The 24,955-nt window shown below is 48.0% G+C and overlaps 1 protein-coding gene across 1 annotated transcript in view; it reads right to left on the reverse strand.

Annotated features, from left to right (window-relative positions):
• Nucleotides 1-24,955, reverse strand: part of LOC118365266 (inactive phospholipase C-like protein 2) — a 97,525-nt gene that overhangs the window by 29,132 nt on the left and 43,438 nt on the right. Inside the window, exons 2-3 of the mRNA XM_035747343.2 lie at nt 11,920-14,409; nt 1,798-2,001 (exon numbers count right to left, since the gene is read on the reverse strand). Coding sequence (XP_035603236.2) covers nt 1,798-2,001; nt 11,920-14,409 — 2,694 coding nt within the window. The remainder of the gene's footprint in view (nt 1-1,797; nt 2,002-11,919; nt 14,410-24,955) is intronic.

Here is a 24,955-nt window from a genome sequence, read left to right on the forward strand (position 1 = left end):
CAATCCCCAACCCTGTGACCTGAACTGAAAACCTTCTGCTTTTACAGCCTCTCTCCCTCCCATAGACAGCGAGAAGTAGCTGGCCTGACCCAGCAGCAGGAGAACGCTAATGAAGTTTCACACTTTAGTTAAGATGGTCCTTCTGTAGCTCAGTTGGTAGAGCATGGCGCTTGTAACGCCAGGGTAGTGGGTTCGATCCCGGGACCACCCATACGTAGAATGTATGCACACATGACTGTAAGTCGCTTTGGATAAAAGCGTCTGCTAAATGGCATATATTATTATTATATATATTATAAGAGCACAGAGACAAGAAGCAGGCCACTGTGTGTGGGCTGGTACAGGGCCACTGGATCTGGGATCATATTGGTCAGCAGACAGGACAGGGGGCTGGCTCCCATTGGCTCAGGCTGAGCTGAGTCTCTCTGGCCTGGCCTCAAGGGCGCTGACCACAGAGTTCCAATCTGCTGATGCTCAGTTCACTCCTAGGTTACGGCGCCTGCGTCCAACCAGCCCACATGAGGACAACCATTAATGTTTTAATGGCTAGGGCTGGTACACACACACACGCACACACGCACGCACGCACGCACGCACACACACACACACACACGCACGCACACACGCACACACACACAAATGGATACACACACACACACCTTCAAACACTGGAGCCTCTGTTTTTGAGAGTGGGGCGTGTGCCAATGGACTAATCTTTGGAAGCACACAGTAACACTCAGCTGACTGACCCTGTGCTCAGGACAGGCAGCCTCTGTCTCAGACACACTCAGCCTCACTGTAGATTCATCTCCTCAGCTGTCGGGACTCTGCTAGCTAACGCTGGGAGGCTGGGAGCACAGGAATGTTGCAATGGAACAGCATTGGAATTATTTTTAGGCCCTTCATTTAGGCTCTTCATTAAAGCCCTTCACATGTGAATGTAATGTACCGGGGCCATAAGAGGTACTCAAATACAAGCCCAGGGAGAAAGCTGATTAAACTACAAAGCTATTCAGAGCCTCAGCTATGGGACTTATATGAGGTTGTTGCACTCTAGGTGTCAGCAATAGGAGTGACTGGGATATGAACAGTAATGTCATGTAGCTACAACAACACAACAGTTCCTCTCGGATGACCCAGTTCAATAGGTCAAACCAATCTCCATCAGGGGGGTGGAATAGTGGGGCGTTGACTTGCTCTGAGCGCTGGGGGGGACTTTAACCACCCCTGTGTTGGCCTGTACCAGTTGGATGCCTGGTGAATAATGAATAAGCTGGTTGTCATCACAGATCAGACAGCAGCCAGGATGGAGAGTGACGGCTTGGGGAGACACAGGGCATGATGGGATGCCGCGCGGAACTGGGTGAACTGCTCCGGGATGAGTTTGCGTTTATCACCGCGCTGCAGCAGCTATAGGAAATGGTTTGTTCACTCCCTGCGGTGGAGGTCATCTGTGGCGTGTTGCCTTGCTGTGTCATAATGTGCTAACAATTTAGAACATTTGCCAACACTGACAGTATTATTTCAAGGCATAGTGTGCAACAGACTCTTAAAGACTGTATAGTGCACAAGGGTGTTGTAGCTTGTCACCTTACCAGGTTGTGAAGCGTTTTTCATTCCACAGCACCTTTTTAGTGAATAGCGTTTGCACGCCTATTAACCACCAATGAACGTTGCGCTTGCGTCACTCGTTCAGCATTTACCCACCAAACGTATCTCTCTGAGTACAACATAGACCTCAACAGAGTGGTAGCTCTGCAGTGCATGTTATGCCTATGTGGTGCTGCTGTAGCGTACCATGTCGTAGGCGGTGAGGACCTTGCGGAGCAGCTCGGGGACGGGCCCTTGGGCCTCCATGGTGGGGTAGGCTTGACTCAGGTCCACGGTCACCCTGAGCGCTCGCTCGCTGTTCATCAGCCACGTGGACACGGTCAGGATACACTGCTTCATGTTGGCCGCCGGCGTCAGACCACACAGCTCCTTGAACGACACCATGGCATTCTGGTAAATAAAACAGAGAGGATCATGGATGAGGGTGAGCATCACGGAATCTGTAAATATTGAAAGAGATTGTAAGATAGCGGACCCAAGGGACAATTCAAACACAGAGAGGATGGTTTATTGATTCCAAGGTGATCATGGGACAAGTTGACCGTTATTACTACATTGCCCACAGCAACTTAAAAAACAATAATCATTGTGACCAAAATGTCCCACAAGACCGTACTCTGCACATGAGATAAATGTGGTCAACCGTATCCTGATACTCTTCTCAGGCCAGAGAGAACCTCAGGAGAGGAAGAACGGTCCTGATTCCGTTTGTGTTCATTAGTGAACCGAGCGGTTCCCATGACATCACAGCCTGCTCGTTCAGTGGTGCAAACGTGGCCCAGGAGCCTCCACCTCAGGCTGCCTGGCCCTGGTTCTGGCCCTGCCACAACGCCCTGCCTCTCTGCCTGCACCTCCAGCCCTACGTGGCTGTTCACATCACAGCCCAGCATTGTTCCCTCCAGCATGGGAATCTGAGCCCACCAGGCCATTCACACAGTACATCACCATTCACTGGCCCATCCAAACAGGGGAAGGGAAAAAAGCAATGGGGGATGAAAGAGAGACCAAAATTGGAACGATAGAGGGAGAAGGGAAGAGAGGGATAGAGAAGGGAGACGGGAGGGAGGGAGAAAGAGAGACAAGTGGGGAAAAATCAGTCGTAAGAGAAAGAGGAAAAGCGGGAGAAAGAAAGGGAAAGACAGAATAAAAGAAGGAGGGTGAGAAACAACAGACTGAGGGAGGAAGAGAGTGTGGTGATGGTATTTGGGAAGCGTTCAACAAACCAGGCAGTGTGGGAACCGGGCTGTGTCCCCCTGCAGGACCTCTGGTCCAGGAGAAAGGCTCTTTTCTCCCCCTGGAGGATGGCTGTCATTTTGTGGGCCGACATAGGCATCTGTATGCACACACAGCCTCAACTAAAGCTATTAACACCCTCCGGCTGAGGAAGCACAGCCAAGGAGAGCGGCTTTTACTGTTGAATGGGAAATGGAGAAGACGTGTATGGGTTTCTCACTGTAGTGTAGGTTTAGATGTGTGTGTGTGCCAGTGTGTGTGTGTATGTGTGTGTGGGTGTGTTCGCGGAAGTGTGTGTGTTTGTGTATGCGTGCGTGCGTGTGTGTGTGTGCGCATAGTACGTTTCTGTGTCTGTCTCTGTATGTTTGTGTGAGTACACGCCCTTGTATGTGTCTCTGTATGTTTATGTGAGTACACGCCCCTGTATGTGTCTCTGTATGTTTGTGTGAGTACACGCCCCTGTGTGTGTCTCTGTATGTTTGTGTGAGGCCATGCCCCTGTGTCTGTCTCTGTATGTTTGTGTGAGTACACGCCCTTGTGTCTGTCTACATGCCCCTGTGTGTGTCTCTGTATGTTTGTGTGAGTACATGCCCCTGTGTGTGTCTCTGTATGTTTGTGTGAGTCCATGCCCCTGTGTGTGTCTCTGTATATTTGTGTGAGCACACGCCCCTGTGTGTGTCTCTGTATGTTTGTGTGAGTACACGCCCCTGTGTGTGTCTCTGTATGTTTGTGTGAGTACACACCCCTGTGTGTGTCTCTGTATGTTTGTGTGAGTACACGCCCCTGTGTGTGTCTCTGTATGTTTGTGTGAGTACATGCCCCTGTGTGTGTCTCTGTATGTTTGTGTGAGTACATGCCCCTGTGTCTGTCTCTGTATGTTTGTGTGAGTACACGCCCCTGCGTGTGTCTCTGTATGTTTGTGTGAGTACACGCCCCTGTGTGTTTCTTTGTATGTTTTTGTGAGTACACGCCCCTGTGTGTGTCTTTGTATGTTTGTGTGAGTACACGCCCCTGTGTGTGTCTCTGTATGTTTTTGTGAGTACACGCCCCTGTGTGTGTCTTTGTATGTTTGTGTGAGTACACGCCCCTGTGTGTGTCTCTGTATGTTTGTGTGAGGCCATGCCCCTGTGTCTGTCTCTGTATGTTTGTGTGAGTACACGCCCTTGTGTCTGTCTACATGCCCCTGTGTGTGTCTCTGTATGTTTGTGTGAGTACATGCCCCTGTGTGTGTCTCTGTATGTTTGTGTGAGTACACGCCCCTGTGTGTGTCTCTGTATGTTTGTGTGAGGCCATGCCCCTGTGTCTGTCTCTGTATGTTTGTGTGAGTACACGCCCTTGTGTCTGTCTACATGCCCCTGTGTGTGTCTCTGTATGTTTGTGTGAGTACATGCCCCTGTGTGTGTCTCTGTATATTTGTGTGAGTACACGCCCCTGTGTGTGTCTCTGTATGTTTGTGTGAGTACACGCCCCTGTGTGTGTCTCTGTATATTTGTGTGAGTACACGCCCCTGTGTGTGTCTCTGTATATTTGTGTGAGTACACGCCCCTGTGTGTGTCTCTGTATGTTTGTGTGAGTACACGCCCCTGTGTGTGTCTCTGTATGTTTGTGTGAGTACACGCCCATGTGTGTGTCTCTGTATGTTTGTGTGAGTACACACCCCTGTGTGTGTCTCTGTATGTTTGTGTGAGTACACGCCCCTGTGTCTGTCTCTGTATGTTTGTGTGAGTACACGCCCCTGTGTGTGTCTCTGTATGTTTGTGTGAGTACACACCCCTGTGTGTTTCTTTGTATGTTTTTGTGAGTACACGCCCCTGTGTGTGTCTTTGTATGTTTGTGTGAGTACACTCCCATGTGTGTGTCTTTGTATGTTTGTGTGAGTACACACCCGGTGTGTGTCTCTGTATGTTTGTGTGAGTACACGCCCCTGTGTGTGTCTTTGTATGTTTGTGTGAGTACACACCCATGTGTGTGTCTCTGTATGTTTGTGTGAGTACACGCCCCTGTGTGTGTCTCTGTATGTTTGTGTGAGTACACGCCCCTGTGTGTGTCTCTCTATGTTTGTGTGAGTACCCACCCCTGTGTGTGTCTTTGTATGTTTGTGTGAGTACACGCCCCTGTGTGTGTGGTTGTTGTTGCTCTATACACTCCATACTGTATCCAGACTGCAAGGGCCACAGAACCAAACAGAACAGTTAGCCACTGTCTTTAATTATCCTCATCCCTTCCTCCTCTACCCCTCCAACATTACATTCCCCAAATGAGAACTGCGTGTCTGGTTTCACTGCTGTTTTTGTTCCCCTCTCGCATTCTCCCCCCCTCCTAATCTCTTTCTCTCACTCTCTGGACTGCATTTTGGAGTTGGGAGTGAATGCAGCAGGCCCTTTACTGGAACACATGGTGCAGGAACAGAGTATGGGGTCGTCTCTCTCTCTCTCTATCTCTCTCTCTCAATTTAATTCAAGGGCTTTATTGGCATGGGAAACATATGTTAACATTGCTAAAGCAAGTGAAGTAGATAATAAACAAAAGTGAACTAAACAAAAACAGTAAACATTACACTCACAGAAATTCCAAAAGACATTTCAAATGTCAGAGTATGTCTGTATACAGTGTTGTAACAATGTGCAAATAGTTAAGGTACAAAAGGGAAAATAAGTCAACATAAATATGGGTTGTATTTGCAATGATGTTTGTTGTTCACTGGTTGCCCTTTTCTTGTGGCAACATGTCACAAATCTTGCTGCTTCACCCAATAGATATGGGAGTTTATCAAAATTGGGTTTGTTTTCAAATTCTTTGTGGATCTGTTTAATCTGGGGAAAATATGTGTCTCTAATATGGTCATCCATTTTGCAGGAGGTTTTATATTGTTCATATTGTACATATATTTTCAGAATTCTGCATGCAGTCTCAATTTGGTGTTTGTTCCATCTCTCTCGCTCTCTCTCCTCTCTCTCTCTCAAACACACACACACACACACACACACACACACACACACACACACACACACACACACACACACACACACACACACACACACACACACACACACACACACACACACACACACACACACACAGTGTATGCGCATACACACACAAACATATCCACGCAAAGGCACACACACACAAAGGAAAGGGAGAGTTAAATCCTAAATAGCCTGAATCGATTTCCTGCCACTCCTACAGAGCCTCTCTGTAACGGCCAGTCTCCTCGCCCACTCTCCTCCTCTCCAATCCCCTGCAAGAGGAACGCACTTCACTCTGTTATTTTTCAGAGTAGATCACCTGGAAAAGTAGTTATTTGAGATGATCAATCACTCTTCGTCAGAGGTCACTGAAGTGTGATAAGGCATTTCTTAATACCATTCCATGCGTATTATGGGGTGTGACTGTAGGCAAAAAATAATAATAATAATGTCATTTATCAGATGCTCTTATCCAGAGTGACTTACAGCTGGCCAGAGTGACTTACAGCTGGCCAGAGTGAATTACAGCTGGCCAGAGTGAATTACAGCTGGCCAGAGTGAATTACAGCTGGCCAGAGTGACTTACAGCTGGCCAGAGTGAATTACAGCTGGCCAGAGTGAATTACAGTTGACCAGAGTGAATTACAGCTGACCAGAGTGACTTGTGTGTGTACGGCCAACATTTTAATTAAAAGACTGCACTACACTCCCGAGTGGCGCAGCGGTTCCAGGCTGTGTTACAACCGGCCGTGACCTGGAGTTCCATAGTGCGGCGCACATTTGGCTCAACGTGGTCCGGTTAGGGGAGGGTTTGGCAGGAGGGGCTTTACTTGGCTCAGCGTGGTCCGGGTTAGGGGAGGGTTTGCAGGAGGGGCTTTACTTGGCTCAGCGTGGTCCGGGTTAGGGGAGGGTTTGGCAGGAGGGGCTTTACTTGGCTCAGCGTGGTCCGAGTTAGGGGAGGGTTTGGCAGGAGGGGCTTTACTTGGCTCAGCGGGGTCCGGGTTAGGGGAGGGTTTGGCGGAGGGGCTTTACTTGGCTCAGCGGGGTCCGGGTTAGGGGGGTTTGGCAGGGCTTTGGCAGGTGGTCGGGTTAGGGAGGGCTTTTACTTGGCTCAGCGGGTCCGGGTTAGGGGAGGGTTTGGCAGGAGGGCTTTACTTGGCTCAGCGTGGTCCGGGTTAGGGAGGGTTTGGCAGGAGGGGCTTTACTTGGCTCAGCGTGGTCCGGGTTAGGGAGGGTTTGGCAGGAAGGGCTTTACTTGGCTCAGCGTGGTCCGGGTTAGGGAGGGTTTGGCAGGAAGGGCTTTACTTGGCTCAGCGTGGTCCGGGTTAGGGGAGGGTTTGGCAGGAGGGGCTTTACTTGGCTCAGCGTGGTCCGGGTTAGGGGAGGGTTTGGCAGGAGGGGCTTTACTTGGCTCAGCGTGGGTCCGGGTTAGGGGAGGGTTTGGCAGGAGGGGCTTTACTTGGCTCAGCGTGGTCCGGGTTAGGGGAGGGTTTGGCAGGAGGGGCTTTACTTGGCTCAGCGGGGTCCGGGTTAGGGGAGGGTTTGGCAGGAAGGGGCTTTACTTGGCTCAGCGGGGTCCGGGTTAGGGGAGGGTTTGGCAGGAAGGGCTTTACTTGGCTCAGCGTGGTCCGGGTTAGGGGAGGGTTTGGCAGGAGGGGCTTTACTTGGCTCAGCGGGGTCCGGGTTAGGGGAGGGTTTGGCAGGAAGGGCTTTACTTGGCTCAGTGTGGTCCGGGTTAGGGGAGGGTTTGGCACGAGGGGCTTTACTTGGCTCAGCGTGGTCCGGGTTAGGGGAGGGTTTGGCAGGAAGGGCTTTACTTGGCTCAGCGTGGTCCGGGTTAGGGAGGGTTTGGCAGGAGGGCTTTACTTGGCTCAGCGTGGTCCGGGTTAGGGAGGGTTTGGCAGGAGGGGCTTTACTTGGCTCAGCGTGGTCCGGGTTAGGGGAGGGTTTGGCTCAGCGTGGTCCGGGTTAGGGGCTTTACTTGGCTCAGCGTGGTCCGGGTTAGGGAGGGTTTGGGGAGGGGCTTTGGCAGGAGGGGGGCTTTACTTGGCTCAGCGTGGTCCGGGTTAGGGGAGGGTTTGGCAGGAGGGGCTTTACTTGGCTCAGCGGGGTCCGGGTTAGGGGAGGGTTTGGCAGGAAGGGCTTTACTTGGCTCAGCGTGGTCCGGGTTAGGGGAGGGTTTGGCACGAGGGGCTTTACTTGGCTCAGCGTGGTCCGGGTTAGGGGAGGGTTTGGCAGGAAGGGCTTTACTTGGCTCAGCGTGGTCCGGGTTAGGGGAGGGTTTGGCAGGGAGGGCTTTACTTGGCTCAGCGTGGTCCGGGTTAGGGGAGGGTTTGGCAGGAGGGGCTTTACTTGGCTCAGCGTGGTCCGGGTTAGTGGAGGGTTTGGCAGGAGGGGCTTTACTTGGCTCAGCGTGGTCCGGGTTAGGGGAGGGTTTGGCAGGAGGGGCTTTACTTGGCTCAGCGGGGTCCGGGTTAGGGGAGGGTTTGGCAGGAAGGGCTTTACTTGGCTCAGCGTGGTCCGGGTTAGGGGAGGGTTTGGCAGGAGGGGCTTTACTTGGCTCAGCTGCTATTGTGGTGCTATTTTGCTGCTATTGTGGTGCTGTGACAGTGTGCGTTGAGGTTTCTCTCATTACCATGCAACCTCAACACAGGCCTTTGTGAAGAAGACTTGAAGTCTCCCTTCTTTACTCTGTCCTGTGTGAGTCAGTGGCTGTGTGTCTCAGGGGAGAGGAGGCTCTTTATTGGAGGCCAGACTACACTGTGTGACGCTGCCAGCTGCCAGCTCTGGTCTCCTCTACAGGTGATAATATCATCCAACGGGATTTGGCTCCCCTCGCTTCTGGGTCCTCCTGCCCCTAGCACCACAACCCCTAGATGGGGAGACCATCTACAAGAAAACAATGATGCCAACCACAGTGTGCTATGGATGCCATCCATCTCCACATCAGGCCTGTTTGGCAGTTTGCCCGTTTCTATCTCTGTTCCTCTGAGGGAGATGGACATTCTACATCTCCCTTTATGGAACAGGGGCAACTGCGGTGCAGTCTACACACAGGCTGGCAAAAACACAAGCACACACACACACACACGCACGCACGCACGCACGCACGCACTCACACACACACACACACACACACACACACACACACACACACACACACACACACACACGCACACACACACACACACACACGCACACGCACACGCACACACACACACACACACAGATCTTGTCACCTGCTGTACCAGTTACCTAATCGTAATTGTCTTCTATTTTCCTATCATAATTGTCTATTGATAGGAAGATGAATAGCTCCTGCATGCACACAAAAACGTCACAACTAACATGTCTCGCTTGTGTATCATTTCCATGCTTAGTATAGACCCCCCGATTTAATGTGGGGGTGTTAGCATAGACTGAGTCATTGTCACTGGCCTATTTTGAACATTGTGCAATCCCAACTTCTGACTCACACACAAGCACAGCTTTGAAATATAGTGACTGGTGACACTTTATTTGGATAGTCTGTAGAGCGTCTAGAGATGGTGTTTGTAATTACAGACTATCAGTAACATTTCAACCATCTACTAACCTTACACCTAGCTCTAACCCTAACCTTAATCCTTCTCCTAACCCTAATTGTAGTCCTTACCCTAACCCTAACCTCAACCCTTACCCTAATCCTTTTTCTAAACCTCAACCTAAACGTAACCTCAGCAAGCAGTTAGTATGCCCATCAGTACGGTATCTAGAGATGGAAAAGCTATCCAAAATAAAGTGTGACAAAATGATTAGCTGACAGTATCTGTGTCAGGAATCTTGCTTCCATCCACATCTAACAACTGCATGAGGCTTGTATCGAGTCCCAAAATATGTCCAGCTGAAAACATTTCTCTAAACATAGTATTTACTGGTATAGATTGTATCCGGTCATTTGCCTGCAAATTACCCTCCACTTATCACATATAAGGAAAAAGAATTCCCCAAAATCACAGTATTCATTTTCCGTCTGGAACACAACAACATCTCCTTTTTCTGTAACAGTGCCTGGGTAAACGAGACACCCTTTTTGGAAAATAGAGAGTCAAGATCATCTGCATCAATTTCCACAAATGAAAAATGTGTGACAGCATGCCACAGGATCTCTAATCACATCCCCTGCTTAGTTATTGTGGTTCTTGGCTCTTGTTTGCCATGTCCTTGGGCCTAGATTGAGGTTGGCTGGCGGGAGAACAGACCGACCTACCACAGCTCTCCAGCGATGCTGGGTTTTAGGCTATAAGACAGAACATCAAACAGGTATGGAGGCAGTCCTAAAGGCTCTGAGAGGATTACCAAGTATACTTCCTGAAATCAGGAATCAATTGTGCTGATATCTGGGGTTGTGTTTTGAAAAAAGAGCATCTGGGAGCTGAGAAAGAAGGTAGCTCTAAGTACCTGGGTTCATACCGATCACAGACTGAAGATACATAGTGACCTAGTTTCCTTCCTTCGCTAACTAACACAACGTCTAACAATCATACATTTGTTACATGTGTTATTTACAGGTACTACAATGGCTTTTTCAGCGCTTGGAGAGACTGTGTAAAAAATTGCTGCCAATAGTCATAATAAGTACTGATCTGAATTTCCCTGAGACCTAGCTATGGGTGTGCATTGCAGCTCTCTTTTATGTAAAACTATCGTCTCAACCCTTGAGAAAACACATTTGCACGAACGCCATTCACAACAAACTATCATTTACAGAAATATTCATGAAGAAAAGATCCTTCTTCAGAAAGGAAAAGAGCGCTATTGTCGAGTTGATGCAGCTACAGTACTAAAACGATAGACGGAAACGGAGGATTCAAACCCTATGACTACGCAGCCTAAGCTACTGCCAGTTTGAAATGATTTGAAATAGGCCTAAAACCCTCACATGAAACAATACGTGCTCATGAGCTACTGTAGTAAAAGAAGGAAACCCAATTAAGAAAGATAGTAGAAATGGAGCTAACAAAGAACAGAGGGAAGACACAAATAGAGAAATGTATTTTATGATGCTCTGTGTTTTCACGTTTATACATTTTCCAAGAGCTGTGGCAGTTTGTTTATTAAGGAACCAGGTTCATTCCTCGGGCAAATCAAGTGTTGTCGATGGTGTTATAAAGCCCATAACCTACCTGGGATATGTCAGCAAACTATGAGTCAACGTCTGACCCCGATCAAGTTCAAAGTATCCAGAGAAATAGTCTATTCTCAAATCTGTCAGACAGGACAAGAGGCCTGCCAGTCTAAACCAGACGGATGATGTACAAAGTATACAGGGCGTGTAAAGCCTCCACACTTCCCATCTTTATCATCACACAGACAGACAGTAGACCAGACAAAACAGAGAAAAGATTCATTTTACGCCCTTCAATCATGACAACAACAATTACAAGCTGTACTCGAACTGCCATCTTCTCCCGACAAAACATCTGAAAATAAATTGTTACGAAACATAAATTGATGGCCACTTATAATCTCAGGGGTGGGGGTAGAAGAGGAGGGGGGGGTTCATAACAAACTATTATGAAACATGACTGGTTTGTCATTTATCATTTCTGTAGGGGGTTCATAAGGGTGCTCACAGAGCCTAACACAGACCATCATCCGCTTAATGATGACACTTTGCATAAGCCTTTTAATTGTCCAGCTTTACTGACATTCTCATTTATGGCTCCTGCCTTTTACATCATGTAAATACAACACAATTAGCAACTCTTCTCTATCCATCGGAGCGACAAACAGAGAATGAGCTGAGAGTGACCTCAACAACGTTTGGTTCCTATTCAGTGAGGTGCTGAGGGGTCACCTGTCTAGCGACTACTTGCACTATTTCTTCCCAGGCTCCCTCACTCCTAATTGGCGTCTCCTTCTATCGCTTGTGGAATGATTGAACAGTTTTATCGTATTCCATTACGGAAATGCAGCCTAAGAGGCAATCACGACTGCTTAATATCTCCACACAACCTGATGTCATTTCCAGATGTAATGTGTGCAAGGGGAAGTGCCTGCCTTTAATGCTCCTTCATAATCATTTATAAAAATTTGTACATATAATGAATGTTAAGTACTTTACCTGGACGTTCTCCCGGAGGTCTGTGGCTTCCCTCAGAGGCTGGGTGGATGCTCTGAAGAGCTCGTCTACCACCTTGATACCGGTGGTCTTGCTGGAGGTGTACTCACGAGCCTTCTTGCCCTTCCTCACCGACAGGCCTCTCTTGTGGGCCTTGCCCCCTCCCCTTCTGTTGGTGATGGCCACATGTACGAACAGGGTACAGTTGGGTAGGAACTCCCCCGTCAGCGACTGCAAGGGGACATGCCTGTAGCCAGGCTGCAGACATTCAAAGGGGATTGTGTACTGGCCGATGAACTCGTCTCCGATGTAGTCGTCGTCCAGCACTACGAAGCGTAGCACGGCCAACTCCGGTAGGTTGATCTGGAACTCAAAGCTCTCATCGAAGACGGGGTTGTCTCCATTTTGAGAGACCGTCTTAGTCCTCTGCTCGGCGCAGTCAGCCGGGATGCCGTGGATCTCCGCATAGATGTAGGGTTCCACCACGTCTCCCTTTGCAGCGGAGCCCCTGGGTTTGGGAAGGTTCTGCCCGCTGATCACCTTGATGTGGAGAAGCTGGGCGGACACCCCTGGTAGGGATTCCCTGGCGTTGGCGCTGAAGTATGACACCTCCTCCCTCATGATGGCTGGCCGCAACACGTAGCCACAATTCCCGTTCTGCCTGAACCATCCCAGGTTGAGGTCCATCATCAGGCCCGGGGTCTGGTAGTTCATGGCTACAATCTGGCAACCACACTTCCAGAAGTCCTGGGGGTTCATGTTACTGGCGTCGATCCGCATCGGAGTGGGGTACACCCTGGAGAGAAAGCGCTTGTTGTAGCACACAAAGTCCTCGGGGAACTCGTTGGCGAACCTGTTGGCGTCGACCTCATTGAAAGAGCACATCTCCCAGTATTTCTGATCCCTCTTGGAGATGTCAAAGTCCCTGAACTGCACTGACTTACAGAGGGAGACCAGGTCCGACAGTTCCTTACACAGCCTCAGCCGTTTGCAGCCAAGGCCGTTGAGATGGTCCTTATCATCTGCCCCCACTCTCCTGGACATCTCCAGACCCTCCTCCTCATCAGTCACCTCCCCCTCTGACTCGGGGTAGTTTGGGGGCAGCCGCTTGCCCTTCAGCAGGATCTTACCCTTGAGTTCCTCTGGGGAGGGTAGGTAGTGGTCCTCTGAGCTGGGGGCATCCAAATACAGCTTGTCTCCAAGGATCTTCTTCATGTGCTGGGCCATGACCCTCTGCTGGGGGATACAGCAGTGTGTCACCAGGCAGAGGATGAGGGGGTACTCAGAGCTCTCAAATGCATACTGGTTTATAATATCCAAGACCTTGCAGAGGGCTAGCTGAGATGCCACCGAGTTCCCCACGTACACCACAGGTTCGTTGTCCGGGCCGTCCCACACAATGACCTCCAGGCTGCGGCAGCCCATCTTCAGGGCCCGGATGTAGCTGCTGATGTCGGAGGAGCCCCAGAAGTGGTCCTCCAGGAGGGAGGCGTTGTGCGAAGAGTTGATGTAGTAGTGGGAGAGCGGCTGGCTCATGTCCTGACACACCCGCTTGTGCTGGGGGTCAAAAATGTGACACTCTGAGGAGAGGAGGTAGTGCGTGAAGCCATCAATGGAGAGGCTGGCCTTCTCCCGGCCCTCGGCGGACGGCTCGTACTTCTGGACGATGCCCCGGCACATGTCCTCCGTCACGCCCTCCATGCCCTGCTCCACCTCCACAAACAGCATCAGGTCCTTGCTGTCCAGGTACTCCTTGTTGCTGGAGAACTGCACCAGCAGGAAGAAGATCTCTGGCCTCGTGCACAGCTCGCAGTAGGCCTCCACAAAGGTTTCCATGTCAATGTCCTCCCCATACTGGTCTTTGGCCTTCTGGAGCTCCTTGAACTTCAGCTCTATCCGGGACTCCTTCATGCCCGGATTGAGCCCCCTGATGATCTGGGTGGCCCTGAACAGGTCGATGTGGCCATTCCTCTCCATGTCAGCCAGCTCAAACACCGATCCGATCCAGGAGGTCCTCAGGCTGGGCTGGCTAGGCTCAACCACATCTACCGTGTGCCTCCCGTAGGAGACCAAGTAGCGGAGGCCCATCACCCAGGTGCTGACCACATCAGCTGTGCTGGCCACCAGGTCCAGAGACTCATAGTTGTCCCCGTAGATGATGGAGAAGGCACACTCGTCTGGGAACTGGTCGGACAGGCCATTGCTGCGCAGCACAGGGGTCTTCTTCCCCAGACGGACCTCCTTGATGCTCTTGATCTCCAACTTGGCTTTCTCTGAGTCCTTCTTGGAGGGCTCCCAGCGGAGCCAGTGCATGTCCGGGTCCAGTAGGAAGTAGCGGTTGTACATGCGCGAGTTGGAGCGCACCTTCTTCATCTCGCAGCCCTCCATCATGAAGGCCATGCAGGCGGCTGTGCTGTTGATCTTACGGTCGTTGGGCATGGAGCTGAAGGAGACAGTCTTCTTTTGCCTCACCTGCCTCTGCTTGGAGCCATCCTGGAGAGAGTGAACGAGAGAGAGAGAGATGGAGAGAGAGCGTTAGCAACACAGTGACTTTTCTCTTTCCAAACACATCCACATAAAACAGATTGATGAGACTGATATATAACTTTGATGACATAAGCCAGGAGAGTCAAAAACTAGGGAGACAGAGCAGAGCAGACCTTTCATCGCAAGGAGAGTTTACACCTACGTGGATGGATGTGTACACTGTGGACACAAAGTTTCAACACAGACTGTCCCTGTTCTGCTGGCAGGTAAAGATGGATCTGATTTACCTCCCTCTGAGCTCTGCTAAACCACACTGGTCCTGACAGCAGGCATTAATAACCTGTCATCAGAAGACCAGTGGTGGGCATTTGTGTTTTCACGCAGCCGCCACTTTCCTCCCCCTGCTCACCCCTCACCAAGCCAAGCCCCCGGAGGCTTGGTCATTAGTGCCAGCCCAGTGCCATGGACGCCCCATGCCCTGCCTGCTCTGACACCTGACTGCCGGGAGAAATAACTAAATCAATGCTATTTTTAACAGATTCCTAACATTGTGCAACACAAAGACATTGGCCTTTGGGATGATACGCAGATGCATGTTTAAAATGTATATTTCCTTGTCTGATTATTCAGCTCCCAGTTTACATTGTGTAACTGCGTGGTGAAGGCTCCCACGGTCTCTCCTCAAGACAAATGGTAATATAATGCAGGCCATACGAGGACTGTTTCCGTTTAGAAGTGCATCACTCAGTTTAATGATAGGACTATGAGGCAGCGGATACCATTTTGTTTTGGCTAATGTTTCAATAGTGTAATTCCTCAAACACTCCTAAGGGCCTTCAAAACTCATTTCCAAACTACAATAGAGCTGCAAATGAGATTCTGATATTTTTCTTATTGCACACTCACAGGACTCTACACATTCACACACTCACTCGCACACACACACACACACACACACACATATCGTATTGGAATTGATCAATACTTACTTACGTTCTCGTGTTCTTCTCATTCTTTTTTTTCTCGTGTGTTTCTGTTCTACTTGACTTTATTTGATAGTGCTACAGATATTGATTACTGCATTGTTAGAATAAGAGCTTGCAAGAAAGGCTTTCCACTGTACTTGTGCACGTGACATTAAAACTTGAAACTTATCAGGGGGGGGATTCATTAACTTTGTATATTCATTTCCGTGTTAGAGGCAGACAACAGGCACTAGCAGAGCCTGTCTGCAATATTTGCAAAGCCCATTGCACTTCTAATTAGACTTATCTCCCTCAGTAACTCCTGGGCAGCCCTGGATCCTTACAGATTATAAGACTGGGGGAGACAGAGATAATGAGAGAGAGATAAACAGAGAGAAATAGAAAGACAGAGACAGGCAAAGAGGCTCCATAGCTACTGCCAAGAAATGGGGAAACGTTCATTGTAACTGGCTTTCAGACCTACCGCTGTACAGTATAGTAGATATTGTCCAATATCCCTATTGAACCTGTGTATTAAGATGGAGTGAGATAACACAGACTCAGGGAATAATGATATCTGTGACCCTAACTATTCCAAATGTGTATGTGTCTGTACATCTCCTTACTGAAAGATAAAGTGGGAATCGACTTGTAAGAGGTTTTCATGAAGGCAAATCAGACATAACGAGCTATCGGCTTGTCACTTGCCATCGACTTAATCGACTTAACTGAGCTCCAAAATCTTTCATGACACTAAATGGCGGAAAGATACTCAATCTAGCTCACTCACGTTCTACTGTCTGTGAATCCTCTCTATTTGAATAAGTCTCAACTCTGTGACTTTACTTTGTGTTTTGGGAGGGAATAAGGTCACAGCGTCATCCAGGAGTGTGAAATGTATGCCCCTCCCCACCTCAGCAGATGCTTGTACAGACCTGACAAATCCCCCCCAGAGCAAAGCCATCCATCTTACACCTGATAGGCAGTAGCAGACGATGCCTGATGCAAAATCACGATTTCTCCGAAAAACAAGCATATCTCCGTGAAATGTCAACAGAGTACTGAGTGTAACGCAAGCTTTTTATTTTCAAAGCCTTTAACATTTAATTCAGCTTGTGTCATGTTCATTTTTTATTTTTGAGACCCACGGAAACAACTTTTCATATGACCACCACAACATGTCAAATCCTCAAAGCGGCGCCACTTTGTCAACAGAGCTCTGTTCTTATTATCGGATGTATTAGGTTACAAAATCCGACTTCTTGGACATAATGTTAGTGATATGTTTGGGAAAGACCCCACTGAACGACTCAGAACACAGTTGTCTTGGTAAAATACATTTTATAACATAGGGAAGTGAAAATTCACCAAAGCGCGTTTTCACCCTCTCTGGGCAGAGTGGGTGAATGTCATTGAATTTCAACCTTTTGAAGTCAGACGGTATTAGCCCTGGTTGAAAATAATTAAATGCCTAGTCCATTATGGATTCTCAGCACAGCATGTTAAAGCGTCTCAGTAACAGATGGAGTGTTGGGGACCGGTACACAGACCACCCAGATCAAAGGGTAAGCACAGCAGGCGTAAAAATAAAATAAAAACAGCCTCCAGTCAACGGCGAAAACAGGCCTTGGCTTTACCAGGGCGCCCCACCACGGGGGCAGTGTCATGGGAGCCATAAACAATCTAAGGAAGGATAAATGCAGGTGTTTGTTTTTCATTTCCCCTTTCCAATAAATTCTTGGCATTTGCATACAGTTGTTGTGCGCAACAGTGGCAGGAATCATCGGGGCATAGGACAACATGAACCACCTGCAAGACGGTCTGTTGGTTCAGCTGGAGCGAAGAGAAGCGCTACTTCACTCTCACTCAACAGACACAAGTGGTAGAATAATAATAATAATAATCATCATAATAATTTGTCCTATGTGTTTTTTGCATATCCCACTCCCCCTGACACACCCTTGGAGAGTGGGGTCACGGCCAGGGGTCAGCCATTATTGACTGTGACCCTGGACAAAATGAGGGTTAAGTGCCTTACTCAATGGGACGTCAACAGATTTTTTTTAACCTAGTCAGCTCGGGGATTCCAACCAGCAAGCGTTCGGTTACTGGCCCAACGCTGGCCCAACGCTAGGCTACTTGCCCCCAGCCTAACAGGCGATATAGAGGTGAAGGGACTGTGTGAACCACTTCACAGAGGGAGTAAGATCGTGTCCCAAATGACACCCTATTCCCAAAATAGTGCTCTACTTTTGATAAGGGTCCAGTGCACTATATAGGGAATAGAGTGCCTCTGGGACGCAGTTCACAACATCATGGAACACCACACCACCACCCGCCCTGCATGGGCTCCCCATCCCCTCCCCCTGCTCCCTTTCCTCCGACACACTCCCCTCTCTCCCCCTAGCGCCCACATCGATGACGCAGGGGGCAATAATTACGAGATCACATTTCACCCCCATCCTGGACTCTTTAACCATGGCTTCCAAGTCCCTCCCCATTTGGCTTCTCCACGGGACAAGAAAACTACAGACGGTGTCTGAAAGGTCAAAGGGTGTGGGGAATCTTGTGTTTCATTAGCCGACCCTCCGTGAAGTTATAATTAGCTTGAGGGCTCAGCAGGACAAGCTGTTGCTCTCTGATCTCCCTACAACACATTAAAGCAGGCACACAGAAGGTGCGTGCGTGTGGGATCTGTGTGTATACATGCCTGGGCGTGGGTGTGTGCGGACTGCAACATTTTCATTGTCACACAGATACTGTTTTGTTGCGTTTTCGTCTTGATTTAACCTACAACAGCCGCATTGATTGCCAGAGATGGTTGGAGAACTTTGGGCTTTGTTGTTCGATTGTTCGATTAAACCACAGTCCTAAAAAGGACAGCAGGAGACAAGAAGGTCACGATAACAATCAACAACAACAAGAAATGAAATACAGTAATTAGTCAGTGAGGATGAAACTCCTGACCCTTTCAGATGTTTTTGTCGGCCACTTCCATTTAACCTCCAATTCCTGTTTCCTAGACCCAAGCACAATGCACACACCAATAAACCCATCCATGCATCTCTCTCTCTCTCTCCCTCTCTGTCTCTCTCTGTCTGTCTCCCTCTCTCTGTCTCTCCCTTCAACCCCTTCACTTCACGTTCTCACCCCTCCCTCCAGGCTGTTTCCTGGCAGAGGTGTCAGTTAGTCCCATCCCCGTTCCGGGTGGTCAGCTCAGCTGCAGGTCAACTTGGCCAAATCTCGCCTCCCTCACCTGTTGCTGCTGTTGCTGGGGTGACAGGGGGTATTTTGGTAGTTGTGTGTGAAGGCGGCTGAGCGCCCCCAGCGGGGTTCGGGGTGGGTGGTGATGGGGGGTAAGGGGGGTTTATGACTAGGCCTGATGGAGGGGTGACGCTGATGGGGACAGGCATGCTGTGAGACAGGCCCCATCGTCCAGTGAAGGGCAGCGTCACACCCGCTCTCCTCACATCAACCCTGTCTGTCTGTCTGTCTGTCTGTCTGTCTGTCTGTCTGTCTGTCTGTCTGTCTGTCACACACTCCTCTGACTACCGCTACCCCTTAAACAGGTCCGACTTGGAGAATGCTCCCCACTTAACTTTAAAGACAACCAGTGTGACCAGCCTTGTGAGGTCCACTGTAGCGGGTACACAAGACTGGTTTGCTAGATCTGGACGAAGATATGTCCTGTTTCACATAAAAGGTTGACTAGATTGGCTGAAAGTCAAGTCAGTTTATAATAGAAATGTATTTATTTCATTTTTTATTTCACCTTTATTTTAACCAGGTAGGCAAGTTGAGAACAAGTTCTCATTTGCAACTGCGACCTGGTCAAGATAAAGCAAAGCAGTTCGACACACACAACAACACATGGAGTCAAACAAACATACAGTCAATAATACAGTATAAACAAGTCTATATACGATGCAAATGAGGTGAGATAAGGGAGGTAAAGGCAAAAAAAGGCCATGGTGGCAAAGTAAATACAATATAGCAAGTAAAATATACTAATATACAATATACCACGGCTAAGGGCCGTATCCAGGCACTCCAAATTGAACAGCCCTTAGCCGTAGTATATCGGCCATATACCACACCCCCTCGAGCCTTATTGCTTAAATATCCCACTGACTGCATATTATGAACCTTAACCACCTCCCATAGGGAAGACTTGGGAGGCTGCTGGAGCTGCACACTGCTCTTACATACACAAACAAACAGCTCAGACACTCAAATAACACACATCTCCACACAGGATAGATAAGGCTGCTGCCACATGCCAATGCACAGGCCTGTAGAGTGTGAACGCCAACTGTGAGCTTTGCTGTGTCCACAGCGTTGAATAGGACAGTGATGACTGCGTCCCCTTGGGGATGGTTATCTCTTCCTGTGGGACGTATTGCTCCATTCACTACGCCACTGCACCGGCAGGCCTGTCTGGGTTGCTTAGTACTAGAGCAAAACGACTCTGCTAAAGTCCTTGTACCACATCCTCTGCAACAAGTAGAATGTCATGAAGAACTCCATGGAACTCTAGCTGGAGCCATGAATAACACACACCACAGGGCCGTGGGGGAAAGGGAAGAAAAGCGAAACAGAGGGGAGTGGATGACGTCATCTTTCTCTATCTCTCCAAACACACAGTGACTCATGGGGGAGATGAGCAGAGGAAGGGATCAGAGCATGAAAGCCTACACACAGACACACGCAATGGGACAAGCAGTCATGGCTCCGGCTACGCTACACAGTCCTGCATACATACAGTACATACAGGCAGAGGAGCCAGACAACCATACGCCTGGTGGATTTGACAGGTCAGCGCGGCTGGGTGAGGTGAGCCCTGCAGCTTGTCCCAGCACCGTGACAGGTCATCAGGGGTTAGACTCCACTGATCTGATGTTACCACACCATGCAGGCATGACCCAACCCCCCTTTCCCTCATCACCATCACACACTGGGTGATACCTGAATCCAGCTATAGCCTGTGCTGAGCACACATCACTCACCTTTTACAAGGGCAAAACGCAACAGAGAGCAGGAAAGATGTGGAAAGAGATTGGCGAGGAGAGAGAGAGGGGAAGAGAGAGATTCACACAGCCCGTGTCAACATTCTGGTATTTGTTAAGCTAATCTCTCACATGAAGGCAGTTTAGAGTCTCACATGGTGAGTTTGAATCTCACCCACGCGGAAGATGTTCATGAGAAAACCTATCTTAACAGAATCTCAGCGAGCCAGTCTGAGGAAATCCCACTCGGTGAAGCCATCCAAACCCCACAACTCAGCAGCATTGTTCCAGTTTTAAACAGACATACTCTACCACTCAAAAGCTTGAGGTCACTTGGAAATGTCCTTGTTTTCCAATGAAAACATACATGAAATGAGTTGCAAAATGAATAGGAAATATAGTCAAGTCGTTGACAAGGTTATACATAATGATTTGTAATTGAAATAATAATTGTGTCCTTCAAACTTTGCTTTCGTCAAAGAATCCTCCATTTTCAGCAATTACAGCCTTGCAGACCTTTGGCATTCTAGTTGTCAATTTGTTGTGGTAATCTGAAGAGAATTCACCCCATGCTTCCTGAAGCACCTCCCACAAACTGGATTGGCTTGATAGGCACTTCAAACTGCTCCCACAACAGCTCAATAGGGTTGAGATCCGGTGACTGTGCTGGCCACCCCATTATAAACAGAATACCAGCTGACTAATTCTTCCCTATATAATTCTTGCATAGTTTGGAGCTGTGTTTTGGGTCATTGTCCTGTTGTAGGAGGAAATTGTCTCCAATTTAGTATTTCTTCGTGGAATTCAATATAATCGGTGTCCAAAAATGCAGATTACCGATTGTTATGAAAACTTGAAATCGGCCCTAATTAATCGGCCACCATGGTTGACAGATGGCGTCCTGCACTCCTCCAGTATCTTTTCATTTTTTCTGCATCTCACAAATGTTCTTCGTGGTGATCCGAACACCTCAAACTTAGATTTGTCTGTCCATAACTTTTTTCCAATCTTCCTCTGTCCAGTGTCTGTGCTCTTTCGCCCATCTTAATATTTTCATTTTATTGGCCAGTCTGAGATATGGCTTTTTCTTTGCAACTCTGCCTAGAAGGTTGGCATCCCGGAGTCGCCTCTTCACTGTTGACGTTGGGACTGGGGTTTGCGGGTACTATTTAATGATGCTGCCAGTTGAGGACTTGTGAGGTGTCTGTTTCCTTAATGTAGACTCTAATGTACTTGTCCTCTTGCTCAGTTGTGCACCGGGGCCTCACTCCTCTTTCTATTCTGGTTAGAGCCAGTTTGCACTGTTCTGTGAAGCGAGTAGTACACACTCACATGGAATAGCCTTCATTTCTCAGAACAAGAATGGACTGACGAGTTTCAGAAGAAAGTTCTTTGTTTCTGGCCATTTTGAGTCTGTAATCGAACCCACAAATGCTGATGCTCCAGATACTCAACTAGTCTAAAGAAGGCCAGTTTTATTGCTTCTTTCATCAGAAAAACAGATTTCATTTGTGATAACATCATTGCAAAAGGGTTTTCTAATGATCAATTAGCCTTTTAAAATTATGAACTTGGATTGGAACACAGGAGTGATGGTTGCTGATAATGGGCCTCTGTACGCCTACGTAAATATTCCATTTAAAAAAATCTGCCTTTTCCAGCTACAATAGTCATTTACAACATTAACAATGTCTACACTGTATTTCTGATCAATTTGATGTTATTTTAATGGACAGAAAATGTGATTTTCTTTAAAAAACAACTACATTTCTAAGTGACCCCAAACTTTGGAACACTAGTGTAGCTAGTAGCTAAATCCCACTCAGTAAGTAGTTCACTAATGCAGTGTGTGTGTGTGTGTGTGTGTGTGTAGGTGCGCTCTACTATGGATGTGCCCTAAAAACTAAAACCAATACAGTATGTGTTAACGCTCTTTCCATTTCTTCTCTAATAATGACAGGAAACTCTCTGGAGAACTTTCAACAAGCCTAACTGCACCGAACAATCCATTAAGAACAAGGCCACGGAGAGGCTAGCTGGTCAATGGTATTGAACTCCCGTATACCAAAAGTAATAACAGGGGAGAGAGACTTACAGGCCGTTCTAAATAAATCAGTTACAACACAATATGTAAACGCTGTGTTTCTCTTTACTGTTCGTTATGAAACCCTTCGATACATGTAGTCTGCTGACAGTAGGCCGATGGTGGAGGCTGGAGGGTCGTTCATCATATCCCACCTTTCTGAATATGGGGAGGGAGGGAGGGAGCAGCTCTCCTCTCCTGTATTTCATCTGTCTCATTTCCCTGTTGATTGCCTCTCCTCTACCTCTCTTCTCTCATTCTCTCCATCCAGGCCCATGCATCTCCGATGGGGCCAATTATCTAGTCCTGTACATGACTACTTCAGCCCTGTGATGAGTAGAGAAACTGAACGGGGGAGGAGCGTACGCCCTCTGAGGGGGACACTTACGGAGGAGGGAAGATGGAGGTGGGTGTAAGATGGAGGGGGGTTGGAGGGTGGTAAGATACAAGGGTTGACATGGGGGCGCTCGTTTCCTGTCTCATCTCTCGGAGGTTAGAGAATGTTATTTCAACCATAATGTTTTAAATCACTCTTCCTAGATGTTCTAAGAAACATGGTATCTCCGTGGATTAGGTTAGATAAGTGTTCCTGTCGCCTGCACTGCAATGTCTCACATTGTCATATTGTCTCTCTCTGTTGAATCACGTTCTTAATGCTTAGAAGGTACATTTTCTCTTAAGGTTTTCCCACTGTGTGTGTGTGGTTTGGTTTTATTATCTTTGTGGGGACCAGAAGTCCTCACAAGGATAGTTGAACAAGGAAAAGTTGGGGGCATTTCGCCTGTCCAAAAGTGGGGACCAGTCCCCACAAGCAAAAGGGTTATTTTAGGCATAGTGGTTAGGTTTAGGGTTAACATTAGGGTTAGGGTAGGATTAGAGTTAGGGGTTAGGTTTAGGTTAACATTAGGTTATAGGATTAGGGTTAGGGGTTTAGGGTTATAATTAGGTTAGGGTAGGAGTTAGGGGTTAGGTAGTGGTTAGGTTTAGGGTTATTAGTTAGAGTTAGGGGTTTTTAGGGTTATAATTAGGGTTAGGGTAGGATTAGAGTTAGGGGGTTAGGTTTAGGGTTATAATTAGGGTTAGGGTAGGATTAGAGTTAGGGGTTAGGTTTAGGGTTATAATTAGGGTTAGGGTAGGATTAGAGTTAGGGGTTAGGTTTAGGGTTATAATTAGGGTTAGGGTAGGATTAGAGTTAGGGGTTAGGTTTAGGGTTATAATTAGGGTTAGGGTAGGATTAGAGTTAGGGGTTAGGTTTAGGGTTACAATTAGGGTTAGGGTAGGATTAGAGTTAGGGGTTAGGGTTACAATTAGGGTTTTAGGGGTTAACATTAGGGTTAGGGTAGGATTAGAGTTAGGGGTTAGGTTTAGGGTTAGGGTTAGGGTAGGATTAGAGTTAGGGGTTAGGTTTAGGGTTATAATTAGGGTTAGGGTAGGATTAGAGTTAGGGGTTAGGTTTAGGGTTACAATTAGGGTTAGGGTAGGATTAGAGTTAGGGGTTAGGTTTAGGGTTATAATTAGGGTTAGGGTAGGATTAGAGTTAGGGGTTAGGTTTAGGTTAACATTAGGGTTAGGGTAGGATTAGAGTTAGGGGTTAGGTTTAGGGTTATAATTAGGGTTAGGGTTTAGAGTTAGGGGTTTAGGTTCAATTAGGGTTAGGTAGGATTAGGTTAGGGGTTAGGTTTAGGGTTAGGATTAGAGTTAGGGGTTAGTTAGGGTTAGGGTTAGGGGTTAGGTTCAGGGTTACAATTAGGGTTAGGGTAGGATTAGAGTTAGGGGTTAGGTTCAGGGTTATAATTAGGGTTAGGGTAGGATTAGAGTTAGGGGTTAGGTTCAGGGTTATAATTAGGGTTAGGGTAGGATTAGAGTTAGGGGTTAGGTTCAGGGTTATAATTAGGGTTAGGGTAGGATTAGAGTTAGGGGTTAGGTTCAGGGTTACAATTAGGGTTAGGGTAGGATTAGAGTTAGGGGTTAGGTTCAGGGTTACAATTAGGGTTAGGGTAGGATTAGAGTTAGGGGTTAGGTTCAGGGTTAACATTAGGGTTAGGGTAGGATTAGAGTTAGGGGTTAGGTTCAGGGTTACAATTAGGGTTAGGGGTTAGTAGGATTAGGGTTAGTTTAGGGGTTAGGTTCAGGGTTACAATTAGGGTTAGGATTAGGATTAGAGTTAGGGTTTAGGTTCAGGGTTACAATTAGGGTTAGGGTAGGATTAGAGTTAGGGGTTAGGTTCAGGGTTACAATTAGGGTTAGGTTTAGGTTATAATTAGGGTTAGGGTAGGATTAGAGTTAGGGGTTAGGTTCAGGGTTATAATTAGGGTTAGGATAGGATTAGGTAGGATTAGAGTTAGGGGTGGTTAGGTTCAGGGTTACAATTAGGGTTAGGGCAGGATTAGAGTTAGGGGTTAGGTTCAGGGTTATAATTAGGGTTAGGGTAGGATTAGAGTTAGGGGTTAGGTTCAGGGTTACAATTAGGGTTAGGATAGGATTAGAGTTAGGGGTTT

The sequence above is a fragment of the Oncorhynchus keta genome, chromosome 32 (assembly GCF_023373465.1).
Source record: "Oncorhynchus keta strain PuntledgeMale-10-30-2019 chromosome 32, Oket_V2, whole genome shotgun sequence".
NCBI classification, from domain to species: domain Eukaryota; kingdom Metazoa; phylum Chordata; class Actinopteri; order Salmoniformes; family Salmonidae; genus Oncorhynchus; species Oncorhynchus keta.